This window comes from Achroia grisella, unplaced genomic scaffold (genome assembly GCF_030625045.1).
Source record: "Achroia grisella isolate CSIRO2021 unplaced genomic scaffold, CSIRO_AGI_Agris_v1 utg1056, whole genome shotgun sequence".
NCBI classification, from domain to species: domain Eukaryota; kingdom Metazoa; phylum Arthropoda; class Insecta; order Lepidoptera; family Pyralidae; genus Achroia; species Achroia grisella.
The window spans coordinates 1,274,224-1,293,642 of NW_026712564.1; the positions used below are offsets into that span (position 1 = coordinate 1,274,224).

General features: G+C 36.0%; 1 protein-coding gene across 1 annotated transcript; it reads right to left on the reverse strand.

The window, feature by feature from the left end:
- Positions 1-1,677: 1,677 nt before the first annotated feature.
- LOC131849014 (bromodomain-containing protein 7) lies at positions 1,678-17,921 on the reverse strand. Its single transcript, XM_059199027.1, has 15 exons — positions 17,790-17,921; positions 17,579-17,688; positions 15,126-15,248; positions 14,571-14,777; positions 13,102-13,302; positions 9,306-9,459; positions 6,797-6,934; positions 6,564-6,687; positions 4,835-4,959; positions 4,369-4,505; positions 4,119-4,199; positions 3,755-3,910; positions 2,998-3,339; positions 2,361-2,755; positions 1,678-1,869 (listed from the first exon to the last, which is right to left on the reverse strand). The coding sequence occupies exons 1-15, from the start codon at positions 17,815-17,817 to the stop codon at positions 1,755-1,757; spliced, it is 2,436 nt and encodes an 811-aa protein (XP_059055010.1). The 5' UTR covers positions 17,818-17,921; the 3' UTR covers positions 1,678-1,754.
- Between the last annotated feature and the right edge of the window lie 1,498 nt (positions 17,922-19,419).

A 19,419-nucleotide genomic window follows, 5' to 3' on the forward strand; every position in this document is an offset into this window, starting at 1 on the left:
GACCAACAGGGCATCCCATAATCGACATAACTTTTAAAATATATGAAAACCTTCATTAAAGATAATAACTGCTAAGTAGCTAGCAATTTCAACAACTTTGGGACCAGAATGAAGATGTTTAGGAGCGAAAGTCCAAATCAAAGAATTCAAAGATTCGTTATTGTTTTGTGTCTCTGCTCCTAAACAACGAATTAATAATTCGTCTTTCGATAAACCATATTGCTGACTGTAGAGGTGGTTTATCGTGATGAAATTGGTCCAGTTCAGCTTCAGCCGCCATTTACACCAACTGTTTCTTTTTTTACTACGACCAGGATGAACATTTTAACATTTGATTAAACTAAAACAATGTAAAATTTTCAAATTTCTGTTTAAGTCTGTAGAAACGTGTCTAAACTTGTATAAACAAATATATTAATAAAAAAAATAAAGCCGTCTATAGTTGCCAACTCAGCTCGAATCTATCTCCTGATTTAAAACGACTTGGAATTAAAATTTTACTACCGTATTCTAGAATTTCAATTTATGAAAAAAAAAAAATCGATTTTTTCAACCCATCACATAGGAAGACCCCCTTAATTGAAGAAACACGCCATTATCAACACATTTATTGAAAATAGTAGCTAGATAAGGAGCAATAATATCTATGAATGAACTAACTACTTTAACTGACATGCCCCAGAGATCTTTCCTATTTTTTGAATTTAACTGTTTGAATATTTTTATTATATGAAAAGGGCTGACATGTGAAAATTTAAATGTTAAAGAGCAAGGGCTGACATTAGCCTCCAGTAATGTTTTTGCTCGAATTGGAGATTGAGTCTAGAGAAAATGTAATATCAATCGGAATATTAGCAAAAAATCTTGGAAAATATGAACTATATCTTTTGTTGTTATTAACATATTGTCATAATTTAATGAGAATTGATTGCAGGCTTTTTCGGACCTTCCAGTTTCTTTGTTTATAATTCCCCAGATGGTCTTAATTTTGTCAGAAGACTGATTAATTTGTTTATTTATATAATTAGATTTATCTGCAATACAAACTTGTTTGAAAAATTTTAATAATTTCTCACATAAGTCGTAAATTTGTCATCAAATCTATATTTTTTTTGATCATATAAATCAAATAAAATGTTTCTACTTTTAAGTATTCCCACTGTTGCCCATTCTGTAAATTTAGATTTAACACAATATTCTTTTTTCATGAAAATATTCTGTTAATATAATAAAAAATATTCTTTTGACAAAAGACTAATTAACTTGGTGTAAAGAACTACACCAAGTACTATCGCCCGTGACACGGTCTCGGCAATGGAATGTTATGATGTACTGTATATATTTGTATAATAATCATTTCACATCATTACGTCTTTTCATGACAACTGGCCGCTTACACACATTCCATATTTCACCTATAAAATATTCTCACTTGCCTTATACAGCTCTGTTCCATATATATATATATTTTCTTCAAGATAATTTATTGTTAATATTATATTCTTTTCAATACACTAATTATTAGTTGAGGGTCTATTTTATTTGTATATTTATTCTTACCGACCCCACAAGCATTACGCTACGAACAATAGAAACAGAGCAGCAATGTGAAAATATTGCAAAATGGAGGAAAATGTGACACATACGAATAGTCGAGTCAGCTAGTAAAAAATGAAATAGATTTTTATATACTTTATTTTATTTTTTTATACAAAAATTGTAAACAATCAGTTCCGTTTGTCTATTTATTGCAATTATTTGTCGTGGCTCGATCTTGAGTCTAAATCGCTAACGGTGTCGCGTTGTTCGTGCATCTCCAACTCGAAGTCATCAACCGCCATTGGGGTATCTGTAATACATAACATGTTTTAGAAATTACTTAAAAGGTGGTGTCAGTGTTGCCAGGTTTCTTTTTTCCAAATTTTCTTTAAAATTTAGAGTTGGAAGAAAAATCACAAAAATGGGAGATAAATTTTCAATCTGCCATTACTGAGTGCGGAGGCGACCTAATTTGGTTGGGTGATGACCTAGCGTGGTGATGTTGAGGTTTCAATTGACTTCTATGTAGTAAATTCATTTTATTTTGATACAAATAAATCGATCATTCAAGTGTCATGTGTGTCACGTGAGTGTTGGGGGCGGGGTTGTCTATATAATACGTGGTTACGCGAGTCACGCTAGCACGGCGGGCGTTGTCATTTATGTATCACGTGCACACGTGTGTTACGACGTCACGCGAGCGCGGCGGACAGACATGCCACGCAGGTAGGCGGCCGAGTCTAGGACTCTGCATTGAGTGACGCGGCGCCGGCACGCGGGCGGCCATGCCGCGCAGGTGACGGCCGGGACCCTACACTGACCGAGGTGCGCGAGCGTGACGCCGGTGGCGCGGCGCAGCGCGGCCCGGGTGGCGAGCGCGGCGGGCGGCACGCGGGCGGCCATGCCGCGCAGGTGACGGCCGGGACCCTACACTGACCGAGGTGCGCGAGCGTGACGCCGGTGGCGCGGCGCAGCGCGGCCCGGGTGGCGAGCGCGGCGGGCGGCACGCGGGCGGCCATGCCGCGCAGGTGACGGCCGGGACCCTACACTGACCGAGGTGCGCGAGCGTGACGCCGGTGGCGCGGCGCAGGCGCGGCGGCAGCGGGCGGCCATGCCGCGCAGGTGACGGCGACCCTACACTGACCGAGCGCGGCGCGGCGGCGAGCGCGGCGGGCGGCACGCGGGCGGCCATGCCGCGCAGGTGACGGCCGGGACCCTACACTGACCGAGGTGCGCGAGCGTGACGCCGGTGGCGCGGCGCAGCGCGGCCCGGGTCGCGAGCGCGGCGGGCGGCACGCGGGCGGCCATGCCGCGCAGGTGACGGCCGGGACCCTACACTGACCGAGGTGCGCGAGCGTGACGCCGGTGGCGCGGCGCAGCGCGGCCCGGGTCGCGAGCGCGGCGGGCGGCACGCGGGCGGCCATGCCGCGCAGGTGACGGCCGGGACCCTACACTGACCGAGGTGCGCGAGCGTGACGCCGGTGGCGCGGCGCAGCGCGGCCCGGGTGGCGAGCGCGGCGGGCGGCACGCGGGCGGCCATGCCGCGCAGGTGACGGCCGGGACCCTACACTGACCGAGGTGCGCGAGCGTGACGCCGGTGGCGCGGCGCGCGCGGCCGGGTCGCGAGCGCGGCGGGCGGCACGCGGGCGGCCGACCGAGGTGCGCGAGCGTGACGCGGTGGCACACCAGCGAACGTTGTTGGCGAGCGCGGCGGGTCATCGGGCGACCATCGGAAGTGAAAACGATACATAGACCGAGGTGCGCGAGCTGACGCCGGTGGCGCGGCGCAGCGATGTAAATCTATTCGTGAAAATTGTAATAAGCGCAAGGGCGTTACCTGTCTCTCTGACGGCCTTCTCCACACTTGACCAGCGAGTTCGTGACGTGTGCTTGCAGCGCGGCCGGTGATGCGAGCGCGGCGGGCGGTAGTCATGCCTGCAGGTGACGGCCGGGACTATGTCCTCTTCCACGTCGTTCGGCGCAAGTCCACATCGAGCGCAGCTCGGACAACGGCGGCCATGCCGCGCATGACGGCCGGGACTTTAGTTTTAGATATGTCCTGGCGCGGCGCAGTTTATACTGGCGAGCGCGTTGGGGAAACGGGACCAAAGCCGTCATTACCGATTCTCACAACAATAAATAAGTTTATGTGCTATTCTGATGTATAAACTACTACCACTTCATGCCGTTTATAAAATAGAAACCAAATAATTACGTTTTCTTCTTTGGGCGATGCAGCTTCTGATTGTTGTTTCCTATCAGGTGAAACATTGACCGAGGTGCGCGATGTCGTAGAAGAGATTCCACGGTGAGCGCTGCTGCAAAACGCAGCATCCGCGCTCAGGCGGCCTGGCCCGTCTCTGATCCGGCGCTGTAGATGACAATGAGAATGACAGTCTTTGTTCAAAACGTTATTATATAGATATATAGACAGTAAAACTGCTTATTGGCTAGTACCGAAAAATACACAAAAGGTAATAAGTCAAGTAGTGACGTCTCTCTGCTCCTTCTCCATGGAATATTAATGTTGGTCTCGAACCGGCGACCATTGCTGAATAAAACTATGTTCAAGTTTCCACGTCGTTCAGGAAGTCCACATCGATGCCCAGTTCGGACAACGAGCGCAGCTGCTCTATGTCCACTTTAGTTTTAGATATGTCCTGAAAAGGGTTAGTTTATACTTAGAAAAGTTGAAAACGGGACCAAAGCTTAAGTCATTACCGAATTCTCACAAAATCTGCAACATACAACAATAAATAAATTTATGTGTTATTCTGATGTATAAACTACTACCACTTCAAGTTTATAAAATAGAAACCAAATAATTACGTTTTCTTCTTTGGGCGATGCAGCTTCTGATTGTTGTTTTCTATCAGGAAACATTGCTTCCATGTCGTAGAAGAGATTCCACGGTGAGTCTGCCGCAAAACGCAACATCTCCTCATTGCCCTGGCCCGTCTCTGATGCTGTAGATGACAATGAGAATGAAAAATTCTTTGTTCAAAAGTATTATATAGATAGATAGACAGAACTTTTATTGGCGTAAAAGTATACACAAAAGGTCATACAGTGTGACGGCCTCCATGGAATATTAATATTAGTATCGAAGCAGCGACCATTGGAATAAAGCGATGTTCAAGTGTTCAACAGCTAATCCACCAAGGCAGTCAGGTAGGACGATCTCTATGTACAAACATTTGAATTTTACGAGCATAAATATTTGTATGTACGAGGAATTGAACCCGCAACCATCAGATGCAAAACGGTTTGCCAAACCGCTAGTTAGTGTACTTACGTAAAGTGTGGTATAAGAGATGCGACTCCTCCTTGGTGAGCGTTCGAAGGTTTGTCGTAGGAGGGCTTTTAGTAAATGAACGGACCGTAGTTTTGTTCACACCCTTGGACATTTCAATAAATAATCTTGAATGAATGAATGAAAGTATTATCATTGTATCATACACATTGTTGATATACCGTATTTAAGGCTGTCTGTGAGAGATTGCTGCAAACGATAAGACCAAAGTTAATAATGTTATATTAATATCTTATATATAAAATTCTCGTGTCACAGTTTTCGTTCCCATACTCCTCCGAAACGGCTTGACCGATTCTCATGAATATTTGTGAGCGTATTGAGTAGGTCTGAGAATTGGCCAACATCTATTTTTCATCCCCCTAAATGTTAGGGGTAGTCCACCCCTATTTTTTTTTATTTTAAGACAAAACAACGTGTGGTATAGTGATGCAAATCAGCACGTTCAGTAAAAGATTGTGCGAGTGTACGTTTTGTATAACGACACGTAGGTCACGCAGTACCTCATATATATAGTTTATGTAATTAGTGTAAGCTAGAGTAATTCAAGATGTAACAGTTAATATACAAGTTACACCCTACTGTGTGTGTTTACTCTCACCACCGCTCCTGTCATCACAAACGTTTGCCGGGACAGCTAGTTATTTAATAACTTTTATCCAAGGCCAGTATTATCTCTCAATTTTGAAAAACTATTAAAAAAATTTTCAATGTATACTTGCATATTACTTTATTCAATTATATAAAAAAATCTATATATTAATACGTTAAGCAAAAACTTTTTAAACCTTGTCTTTAATAGTCGTACTGAACGTTAAATTTATTATGGTCAAATGTCGACCACTGTGTGACCAAACGAGATGCATCTTATTTTTTTCTCTCCATTTCCATTTGATATTCATTTTAAATTCTTTCTTTATGACATGCTCTTTGCTTTATTATTTATTATTGTTATTTTTTTTTTATATATATTATATATCTCCCTTTGATGGGGTGTTAAACTTATCATTGCGGTTGAATATCACCAAACAATGACAATTATAAAAGAAATGATTACGATGAGAAAAATTTGCGGAATATTCTACAGGTGTTTAGAATTACTGCTTTTTGGAGAAGTATGAAAGTAAGTGGGTGAAGCTGTAATATTCTGAGGCTAGAGTGTAAGGATTTTGGAATTATTATTATTATTATTATTTTATATAACACAGGGGACAAACGAGCAAGCGGCTCACCTGATGGTAAGTGATTACCGCCGCCCATGAGCACCCGCAACACCAGGGGAATTGCAAGTACGTTGTCGGCCTTTTAAAAAGGAATAAGCTCTTTTCTTGAAGGTTTCAATATCGTATCGGTTCGGAAATACCATTGCTGGAAGGTGATTCCACAACGTGGTTGTGCGTGGCAAAAAGTTTCTAGAAAACCGCACTGTGGAGGACCACCACTCATCCAGATGGTATGGTATGGTATTTTGGTTTCTGGCGGGTGGTACGGTGGTGAAACTCAGCAGCTGGTATTAATCCGAACAATTCCTCAGAACACTCCCCGTGATATATGCGGTAGAAAATGCACAGAATTGCAATATCTCGCCGCAAAGCCAATGGGTCGAGTCTGTCACATAGACGTCGATTACCAATGAATCTGGCTGTTCGGTTCTGAATGCGGTCAAATGGATGTAGCTGGTATTGTGGTGCTCCCGCCCAGAGACGAGAACAGTATTCCATATGCGGCCGGGTCCTTGTATAATGATGTATCAGTTACTTTTAAAACTAAACTATGTCTGATTAGCTGTTCACCCTCGAGAAATTTACAGTCTATCTGATATTCTGATGTATAACCTATTATTATTGTAAACTTTTGTAAAAATCCATTTAGTAGTTTTTGCGTGAAAGAGTGACAAATATGTATCTAACAGTTGGAACCTGAAATGTTATATGTGGTACTAACTATGCAATGAGCCGGTGCCCTGCGTCAGCTTTCCGATGTACCGGCCCAGGGTGAGGGGCTTCTCCTCAGCAGTCGCGTCCACCGTGTGGGTGACCAGGCACAGTGTCGTTTTACCCTCAGAGTCCATACGTGGGAATGCTGAAATTAGTTTAAAAAGGCATTAGAAGTGTTTTAGAAAGATAACAAAAACAGACTAGATGGTCTAGTGATTTAGCACTTACACACCGCCATACTTCCGATGGTGGGCGGTTCGTTTCCTGGGCTGCAATTAATTAAAATAGTGTTTTAGAAAGATAACCAAAACATAGACTCGGGGTGTAGTGGTTTAGCACACCGCCTTACTTCCGATGGTCGCTGGTTCGATTCCTCGCACGGTACAAACATTTGTATTCATGAGTATGATTGTTTGTATCGGTCTGGTTTTCTATGTATATATAAAAAAATGTATCTAAGTATTTATATCAGTTGTCTAGTACCCTATTAGCTGTTAATCTAACTGGGTGAATTGTTCAGGATTATTATTATTTTTATTTATTTATATAACTTTAATGCACACAGTACAAAAGTACAGTACATTTGGCGGACTTAACACCATGCGGTATTTTCTACCAGTCAACCATAGGCAGTGCAGAGAAAAATTGTTGGCGGTGCAAAAATAATCATAACAAAAAAATCAAGGCATAAAAAGTGATATAGTAATATTTATACTATTACATTTATAATAATACATAAATATATACATATACATAGAAGGAATATATAATATGATATACAAATACATACTTATACACAATACATACACAACTATATGAATACATACCAAACCAATCTGACAGTTAAACAACAGAGAGTAAAAAGAAAAATATAAGGTAAAGAGAAACAAGAGAAAAATAAAAAATAAACAAACTTACGAATTCAGATAGGGTACTGGCACCAGTAGTCAGCCTTTTAGTGGTAAGTCTGGGTTCAAACTTATATAAGAAAATATTAGAAAGAGTAAATTGAAAGTCTTTTGTATAATTTAACTTACTTATTTATTAAACTTTGTTACAAAATTAACAAAAATTACAAATTTATCCTTTAATAAAGTGAAAAATACTTTTTAACAAAATAAGGCACTTTTCACCAGTGCTCAGCCGCCAAAAACTAGTTCATAACCAGTGGTCAGCCTCTCTTAAGATCAATAGTTTCAATTAAAGATTAAGAACATTAATAAATAATTAGTCCGGTCATAGAACCTAAAAGGACTTAACTGTGCCCTAACAATCACAACAATCAAATACCTATCTAACTTATATTTAAATCAGTCGGAAACTTCTTTAGTAACATCAGTATTTAAAAAGATTTCAAGTTCTTCTTCTTTCTAACATGCGATTAACAATTTTTTTGGAGCTTATCTTCCTTACAGGTCCTTCTCCTTCTGTGTCAGGAGTTTCAGGATATAGAAGTATATTACTGAGAATTTTAATTTTATTTTGTTTTGAAATCCAATAAATCACACTCTGTCTTTGTGCATTTTACGCTCAATTCCTAATTATAATCATAATTTTTCTTCTTTATAGTCTCCTTCACTTTACTTTTGGTAGAATCTAGACTGCTTTTTTTTCTTTTTTTGTATAAAAAACTATATAAAAAACAATTTAAATATGGACGGTTGAACACTGGGTCTACTGTCACCAGTACTCAGCCATGCAACAAACTCTAACTATTTAAGTGGTGTATTGGGTTTTTGACAAACAGCGTTAAAACCAGTAGTCAACCAGGGGTGGTTGATATATATATATAAAAATGGGACCCAGTAGTCGGCCACTTCATTATTTAATAATTCATTAAGAAAAACATGATACTTTTCATTGATTACAATGCCAAAACTATTAATTAATGTAAATTTTAATACAATGTGGCCTAAAATTAACAAAATAATGAAATAAATTACCGTTTCTGTGAACGCTTTCACTAATAAAAAAATGGCGCGCAAATCGCCTCGTCAGCCGATGACGTCGAAATAGATTCATATTTAATTCGCAGCCACGTAGCTATTATATTGGATTTAATTATAGCAATATATTCATAGAAGCTATTTAAAATAATTTGATTAGGTATTTTCTATTATAGCGCTATTCCTATTGGTTTTAAACCGAAAAAGGCTGAGTACTGGTGCGGGGCCGACTACTAGTGCCAGTACCCTACTAGTCCCACAGTTTACGTTTAAAATAAAATCTACTCGTGGCGGTCTTGATATTAAGGGGTAAGTCATTCCACAGTTTAATAGCCTGAACGGCGAAGTAATAGTGGACGAAAGCAGAGATGAGCTGGGATATGAAGTAAGAATTTTCGAGTTGAACGAATATTGGTGTTGTCCCAAAGGAAATTAAATCATTTATTATCTTCATTTAAGAAGCTTTGAACACGTTTAAAAGTTTTAATCGCGTTCAGTTCGAACTAAACGCGACCAGTTTCTTTGGTGCAATCCAACCTAAGTCGTTTCAAACTTTCAGTGTCAGCTCACCTTTCTTGGCAAGTCTGCGCCGGTGCTGCTCCCTGGCGGCCTCCATCTGTATCTTCACGCTATCCCCTGAGTCTTGACGATCCTGTCCATCCGACGCCACTTCCGCCTCCGACCCTCCACTCTTGAGAGGACTGCTGCGTTTTAACACCTTGTGCTGTTGACATAAAGTACAATTTCGCTTCACTTTGAATTAGTAACCTCAGTGGGCGGGAAGGTTTATGAGCTATTCATAAATCAACATATTAACATAATTTCAATTAAAGAATAAAACTATTGTGTCTATGGTTACTTGTCTATGATTATGTATAGCTCAAAAACCCAAATCCAGGCAATTCACACATGCACTATGGGAAAACGTGACGCGGCTCCCTCGTTTTTTTTATGTATAAATCCACAAAACAACACTCATACCTCGTAAAGCAAAATGAAACCACTAGTTTTACTAAATACAGACACTACGGTATTCCTAAGTGTAAAATATTGCAAATTATCACCTTTCGGCCGTACGTCCGAAGTTGCTGCGTTGCAAAAAGTGTGTATTTAATGTTTTAGTAAAAATAGTAATGCAAAATATATATAACAAAATGAGGGTAGTTCAATTATTTTTAGCAACAACTTATGCTGCACTTTATAAATCTGTCATCTTGTACATTAACAATTATTTACATTTATAACAGTAAATATTATGAAGTTAATAATAATAATATTAATAGATATATTAATGTATTTAACAATATATATTCATATGATTAAAACATTGTCAGATTAATCGTAAAAAATATATAATTAAATAATTTTGTTTTTTTTAAATAATCATAGGTAAAATACAAGATACATTTATTTTTTATTAAAAAAATTAATCAGTTGATCTGACATAATAAAGAAAAATGGATAAATTGGTTTTGTTTTATTATATACCCTATAATAAGAAGATTCTTCCCAAATGTTAAAGGGTACTGGAATAATAATTAAAATACCATTTTCTTATATTTCAATAGAAATGAATGAAATACATTTTTTTATAAGATTATGTATGTATATTTAGAGGTCCAAGACTTACTTGAACTTCTAAATATAAATATATGAATGGAATATATTTTAGGCGACCTAGCAAGAAAATTTCAATACATTCTGACAATAATAAATTTATTTCAACAAATAAAATAAAGAACAATGGCCATTTACACTTTGATTTCCAATATATGCTAAAATGTTCAGACATATAATTTGGACACAATTTTGTGAAATGTAAGAATAATAATAACCCTGGACAATTTACACAGCGCCATCTAGTCCAAAGGTAAGCAGAGCTTGTGTTATGGGTACTAGGAATATTTTTTTTTATTATTTTTTATCATTCATTACTTTTAATTTGGATAATGGCCATTGTTCTTCTAATACACCAAATATATATAATATAAAAAAATAAAACAAAGTACCAGACAACCACACCAATTGCCTGGACATTTTAAGATAACATACACTATGATATAGACAAAATTTTGATAATACATTATAATAATGATGATAATTTTCACAAAACTGTCAACCAATTTGAGAATTTCACTAGACTCGTCGTAGAGGAAAATCGTATTCACGATTTTGAAGAGAAATTCGACCGACAAGATGGTCGCTCTTAAATTATGAAGGAACTAGCTGTACATTATTTCAATTATTAACCGGGTCTTAACACGAATAATTTTATGGCAAATAAAGGTATTTACCAATAGTCAATAAGTGTACGGATACCGTGAGTGCTGTGTGTCGCGAACTTTCGTTAAACAATCTAGTGACGGTAGATGAAGAAAAAACTGCTGTCACCTATCTACATTGACATCGCTGTTACTCCAGTCAGCTCGTGACCACGGCTAGTGCAACCTAGTCGAAACGTCCAGAGAGGTAAATACCTTTATTTGCCATAAAATTATTCGTGTTAAGACCCGGTTAATAATTTAAATAATGTATATTAAACACGAAAGTTTAAAAGGAACTAGCTGTGCCAGCGATTTCATCCGCGTGAATTTTATAGCCCACATATTATTCTGATGTATGAGCTATATCACTGTAAAGTTTCAACAAAATCCGTTCAGTAGTTTCTGCGTGAAAGAGTAACAAACATACTTACAAACTTACGCATTTATAATATTAATAAAATGAACTACAGTCAAACTCGAAATTATCATAAACTAGCTACTCACTCCGGCTTTGCACGGGTGTACATACATTATACATAGGAACCTTCCTCTTGAATCAGTCTGTCTATTGCTAAAAACTGCATTAAAATCCGTTCAAATTCAAAGTCAATTTAAAACCACAAATTATTATTAGTCGCTTATGAACGTCAAATTTTTTAAACAACAGACAGACAGACAAAAATTGTAAAAAATGTTATTTTGGTATATGTTCCGTATATATATGCATGTAGTAAAAACGGTTATTTCAATATTACAAACAGACACTCCAATTTTATTTATATGTATAATCTATACACTATATATTTCACGCTGAATCCACTATACATTTAAACATTTACTTATGAGTATTTTTTTTATTTAACAAACATTTATACTTGTATGCATAAAAAATTTATTGTATCACAAAATTGTGTGATATGTAAAAACCTCTAATAAAAAGAAATTTCAGAAAGTTTCATTTTAACTACGTTGACTATTAAAAAAAAACTATTATTGTCTACACAGGGGTCGCACATATTAAAAAAAAAATGGGGATCCAAAATGAAGGTGGTTGCGCACCACTGCTCTAGAGGACTGAGACAGCATGCCTTGTATTCTGTAATTTTAACCTATTTAGAATGGAGAAAGGATCTCCTTGATGTGAATTTATGGACTGCGAAGGGAAATCAGTAGAAATACAAATAATCTTTATTCAAATAAACTCATTACAAGCACTTTTGAATAGTCATTTTGATTATACCACTCATTCGGAATGCAGATTCATCACAAGAAGAATGAGCAAGAAACTTGTGTGTTGCTCTTTTTAATAGATGTTTTTTTATATAAATAATTACAGTATAACAAGTAAGAGGCATGCGATAATCAACATAGAAATCGCTACGCACTCATTATTAGTGTAATCAGATAATATTGTCAGTGCTATGGATTTAAAGTTTTTCTATAAAAACATTATTATCGTTAACGAATTCTTCAATTTTATAGTATATATCAGTATATGATATAGTCATTATTTATAGGTATTTTAATCCACTTACTTGTATACCTATAACAGTGTAGTGTATATTGATTCGGATTATACATTTGAATCATGAAATCAATTATTTTTATTCATGTAGATCTATTACTGACTTTTATAAAGTCAAATCTACCGTTCAGAGAGCTCTCTAAGAACTGACAAGAAACTCAGGTATTATTTTCAAATGATCTTGTATATCATTACAAAAATATAGATTCATTACTAAATTCATATTTGGGAGAATAGAGTGACCTCCAGGATATGCTCTTGCAATTTTGTCAACAGAATTGAGTCTAATCAGAGTTCGTAACCCGAACAGACCAGTCCTAGCAACACCCGTTTACAAGTATGACAGATAGGCCAATCATTGCACTCAATATTAGAAGGACCACTTTAACCTGGCCTACCACGCCGCCTCGAGTTTGAACTTTATAGCGAGAATGACTATTCCAAGTTATTACTACATTTAGTCATACTTAAGGTCTCTCTTAAGGTGAAGATTAGTAGGTGGCTTACGACAATTCAAAACAAGTCTATCAGTAAGATGTAACTATTAATGTTCCTAAAATAAATAAATAAATCTTACCACATCCATTTTCCCGATATCGAACCCCAACTCCCGTATCGGTATCTCGTACATGTATGTCAGTATGTCGCCCAACGGACGCAGTTTCTGCGGCGTGAGCTGCTTCAGTCCAGCGTGGAGGAGCCTTCTCGCCGCTTTATGGTACACTGTACCGGGCTTGTTGTATTTCATAGCGTTATTACACATTAATTTGAAGTCACTCTGTAGACAAAGTTATTACATTAATAATAATAATAATAATTTCTCTCCCTGGGGCCCTGAACCCCGGCCGACTGTGCTTCTGCCGGGGGTATGTTGCCATCTCCTCTCCTTAAGAGAAGAGATGAGAATTTTTGGGAAAAAAAAAAAAAAAAAATTTTATTTTGCATCCAATATTTACAATTTAAATTGTTCCCTGGTACCTAAACTAAGTAGAAACTTGTATGTTAGGTACCAGTTCCCTCCTCTTACAATTCACAATGTTTGGAATTACAATTTATAAAAAGACAATTAAATAATTTATACATACATATTATAAAACAAAGTCGCTTACGCTGTTTGTTTGCTTATATCTTTTAAATTAAGCAACAGATTTTAATGCAGTCCTCAACAATAGACGCGAGTGATTCCAGAGCAAGATTTAGTATCGGCGTCTTCTATACATATAATATATGTTATAGTATACTTAACTAACAAACGTGCATGGCAATAGTTGATCATGTGCGGGATTTTCATTTAATGTTAGACAGACCTATATAAATAACCTTCGATTTGATTTATAGAACGAGCCGAGAAATTCAAAGGTGTTTAATGGATGTATTATGTAGTATATTAATAGGATGTAGTATTGCGAAGCTGGGACGGGTGGTTCGTAAGATTTATTTTATTTATTTGTACATTTTATTACACCGTGCATATTTAAATATACAGACAAGTATTATTATTAAATGTTTAAATAAAGAATTGACAACTGTTGCGGGTAATAATACTATATTGTTGGTCGAGATGATGTATATTACAGATGATAATAGACTGACAATATGTACATAGATATAATGATCTTATATACTAAATAACAATAGGAAAATGTAAGGTGGGGTGACACAGTTTAGACACAGCAGTGCCTAGTAGACAATATTGAATTTGTCTTACTAGACATTATTAAATGCAATTATTATTTTAATATATCTAGGTAACTGTGTCCCATAACAACCTTTCGATAGAAGATAAAGATATGACAAGCACAGGAGAGTATGTGGTGCACATAACAACACAGATGTGCGTGTAATGTTTCTTTTATTCATTTAATATATTTTTATACATAATTTTCGAAACAATATTATTATTCTGCTCTCCTTCTCTCTATCTTCTCTCCTCCTTATATAAACTACACGTGTGCAATATTTCATACTCTCCCGTCCGCTGAAGTTTCGTAAAAAGGGGTACGAAGTTTTTGCTTCGCTTATTAATATATACGTAAAAATACTTACAATAAAACAATTAAGTGATTTATAATCATTGTCATCTATCTTCTGTTTTATGCTGGAGAAATCCATAGGCCTCTTGATGATTGTGGAGTAGCCTGGCGCAAAGTTATCATTCACCGGCCACGCGAAGAACTGGTGAGGGTCCCGCTTCTCCAGATTTCGTAGCAGCTGTTCCAGGAGCCGCGACAGTGGACGCCGTTTCTGACTTGCCTGTACAAGGTGAAAAAAATGAACTTTTGTATATACTCAACATAGAATAATGACAAATAAATACTGTTTAATGTGTTTTTTTGGATGTTGTTCACTGGAAAGGCCAGTGTAAACCGTTAGCACAGACGAGTGTACTGCGGTAACGGCTTACGCTGGTGCGACACGAGTGGAGGATGATCGAGAACATGCGGTCAGGTCAATTAGCCACCAATTTTTCATGGTTTCCAGAGGGAACCATATGTAGGTCAACCTGGTACATTGCTAGCTATGGGGTCAAAAGTCCTTATTCTCCCTCCTATATTGAGTTATTGTATGAGTATATATCATAGTTCCACAGATTATTAATACCTTCAATACACAAGAACGAGGTTCTCTGTGCGATGCGGGGGAGTTTGGTCCTGGACTCAATCGTCGAATCAGCTTTTTGGCCAACCCCTCGTCATCAGTCTCATCATCATCAGACAATTTTATCTGCAAACAAGTGACTCGATGACAAATTAACACTAACGGTCACAACAATAAGGTTGCAAATGAAAATTCAATTTTATGGATGTTGAAAAGGCTAACAATATTGAAATGAATATGAAATAAGAAGGTTATGTGAAAATAATAAATATACATATGGTTAGACTATTAAAAAAGGTTAGTTATAAATGTATACCAAGTTTAGATATAGTACTCGAGGAACTGAAATAAATTCCCTAACAAAAATAAAATGAAAAATTTTAATGATTTTTATAGTAATATTTAAACCACTATGGTGGCCATATGAGTTTAGGGCAAAACTAATGGTACACTAACACCATAGATACTAATGGACGCCAGAAACACCAGGGGTATCAAATGCAATATTTTTTCAGGCCTTAAGTTATAAATCTTATACCCCTCTAAAAATTCCCATGCTGTAGTCTCTATAGGGTAACATCAATTTAGTATGAAAATTTAAAGTTACAATAACAATAAGAACCAATAGTCCCAGACTAAAGAGAACCTATGTTATGGGTACTGGACAATTGATACAAATATTTAATTTTTTTTTTGTAAATACATATGTAAGATAAAAATAAAAGCACCCAGACTAATACAAAAGAATATACTCAATATACTCAAGAATACAAAAGATCTATACTGTGAGTGGAATAAAATGAGGTCAAAAATCTGATTTAGAAAGAAAATATTGATTGATTGATTTCAACTTTCTTACAACACTCTTTATTTCACTCTTTATTTTGCTTTTAGCTTGGTATACCATTTATGACTAAGTTTGAATGAAGAAATTAATTATGATAAATATGAGTTAAAAAAAAAACTAGATGATGATAGAATGTAATGATCACATGAGAGACCTCTGTGTATTTTATAAAAAAAACATAATATAATTTATTCTAAAATAATCCTAAAATAAATTATATTAAAATGATAATTTATACAATTTTTAAAAGGTTGTTAGCAAAAAAAAGCAAATAAAAAAATGCTTGTGTTTTTCACTACTACTTGCTGTGTCTAGGTAAAAAAAAGAATAGAAATATTGAAATAAACTTAATATAAGTAAACACATTTTTAAATAACATTTAAAAGAGCAACACACAAGTTTCTTCTTGTGATGAGACAGCTTTCCGAATGAGCGGTAGATAAAAAAAAATATTATGACTATTCAAAGGTGTCTAAATTAAGTTTATTTGAATAAATTATTTTCTATTCCATTCTATTTATTTTTTATTCCTGGTGGTCATAACCCTGAGAGAAATCTACAAAGATTTTTTATTCTACCATTCATTTGGTTGCAGATTCAACTAATAATGAGAAAAAATCTAGCTCAGTTAAATTAATGTTATACAACTTAAACATTTATGTATTTTTAATTGGATTAGTTGTTATTTTAAAGAAATCCATTTCATTACTTAATAGATTTATATTATTTTGTTTAATACCATATGGTGGTCAAGTTTCTGCACTGAATAGTTGTGGTCACACATATGTTAATAATAGTGTATTTTCTTTTTCTTCAGTGTCCATCTTGCAATTAGGTATATTATTTTGTTTAATTCTGCTACCATTTAGCCTGTGTGAGACCATACGGTGGTCAGGTTTTCGCACTGAATATTTGTGGTCTCAAGTTTCTGCACTAAATATTATATTATACATGCTAATAGTAGTGTAATTGTTTTTTGTTCTTCAGTATCCATCTTGCAATCAGTCAAGACTATGAACAGTTGCGGGTAGACTGTGATTACCAGTACAATTAAGTAGAATAATTGTTTCTTCAGATGAAATAAACAAAATATAATAAATTCATTAAGTAATTAAATTTTTATTTAACTTCAATGCGCACAATATACAAAATATAGTACAGTACATTTGGCGGACTTAACACCATGCTGCATTTTCTACCAGGCAACAATAGGTGGTGCAGAGAATAATTTTGGCCGTGCAAATATATAAAATAATCATGAATTCTGAGTAACATATCTATACTAATATTATAAATAGGTAGTGTGTCAGAGACAAAAGATGTTCAAATAATTCTATTCCTACTACTGATTCAATATAGAAACACTTTTAATGTTAGATAGGCAATCTAACAAGGATATAGGATATAGGCTATAGCACAACATGTAACAACCAATAGAAATTTTGTAAAACCGGGTAAAATGCAGAGGATGATAAGCGGGATATCTAGTTAAATATATATATATCAGTCACTACACTATTGTAAATATCGTTGTTTCTATGTTCTTATTTAATAGTAAAAAGATTTTGGCATTTTACTGTGATAAATACTTCATGCCTATACTACGTACCATATCTATTTCACGGCGTCTCCGCTTCTTCTTCTTCGGCTTGTCATCGGTATCTTTGTGTTCATCATTGGCAGAATGTTCCAAGTCGCTTACATCTAATATCTCTTCTTCTAGAACAAGGGGTGAGGTGATAGTAATTATTTTAAATTAAATTAATGTATTACGGCAAAATTGTTTACACGATTTAATGGAGACAATTGAATCAACTCACTACAACTCAGCTTTTCTATATCGTCCATAATTCTTTCTGTATTCTATTCAGTGTAAAAAAATAATAATATTCGTTAATTCCTATCTAAATATATAAATATTGTTTGATCAAACATTAGTTTCAGTTTACCGAACAACAATCGGATTCTGATTTTTTTATTAATATGTGTTACGGCTCTGGATTACCGACCAGTGTTGCCAAAATTTAGATGTTTTTTCCTCGTACGAAGGAGCTAGAGTGATTATGGGATTTCTTGACACGGGCAGTTTCTTGACTGATTAATATTATTAAATGATTTCATGAATTTAAAACAATTAGATATCTATTAATACACAAAGATTCAAATTCTGTACAGTATGGCGTACAAAATTTGAATCTTTGTGACATTATTAGAAAGAAATAATTCAATGGTCTGTGAAATATTGAGATGTTAATTGTTGCATTCATGGTAAATGCAGTAAAAACCCCCTTTAAGTAAAAAAAAAGGAAACGAAACTTTAAAAAATAAGAGAGATATTAATTATAATTGCTATGTAGCAATAGGTAATGTGATTTTAATAAACATTGTGATTTAGATAAAATATACATAAAATAGAAAAAGGTTTCTTATAAGAGAAAACTCTGAATAGATGATTGAGACAATAACAATAAAATGCCTTTAACAAATTTTTGCTCTATAATTATAACCTTAATAGAAGGGTAAAAAATCGTATACTAGTAACACCGGGCATTTGACAGCTCAAAAATACTGACGCAAAATTTGATTGGTGAAGAACATATCGCCTGCTGTCAATGATCGTAATTGACCAATCAAAGTTGTTACTTTTAAAATGTGAGTGGATACTATGTTTTGTTGTTTTAATAACCAATCAGTTTCTTACGTTAAAACCATTTCGCTTCGTTTTAAGCAGTAATTATGCAGTATGAAATACAATTTAGTATTCTTAGATATTTTGATACTTTTCTTTTATTTCATTTTTGTCACACTAACTGAAGTAGTTTATTGTATAAATGAATATGTAATGATAATATCTCGTCATGCTGATGAATTTGCCACAACGGGGATAGGTCAATAGGTCTGAATCATTACGTCAACTTTCACTAGCACCCAAATATTTTTCCGGATGATAATGGAATGGTGCACCCGCCTGCACTAACGGTATCCGCTGGCGGGGCACCAGTGGAAGACGATAAGATGAACACGAGGTTAGGGCAGTAGTTCATTATGACAAATTCACCAGGAATTTATCACGATGGTTATGAGTCCAAATTACTGACAATCCCATTCCCTCGGCGCCTACATTTCATCATATCATAGATACTGATTAGACTAATACTTATAGCAGTCTAGTAAGTACCAATATTGTTCAAGAAAAAAACAGGAATATATCTTTATATATAAAAATTACGTGTCACGTTATTTGTCCGCGATCGACTCCTAAACTACTGAACCGATTACAAATTTGATTTGCACATTGTGTGCAATTTGATCCAACTTGATCCAGCTTATATGGGACACAGTTACCTAGATACATCAAAATAATAATTGCATTTAATAATGGCTAGTAAGACATTCAATATTGTCTACTAAGCACTGCTGTGTCTAAACTGTGTCACCTTACATTTTCCT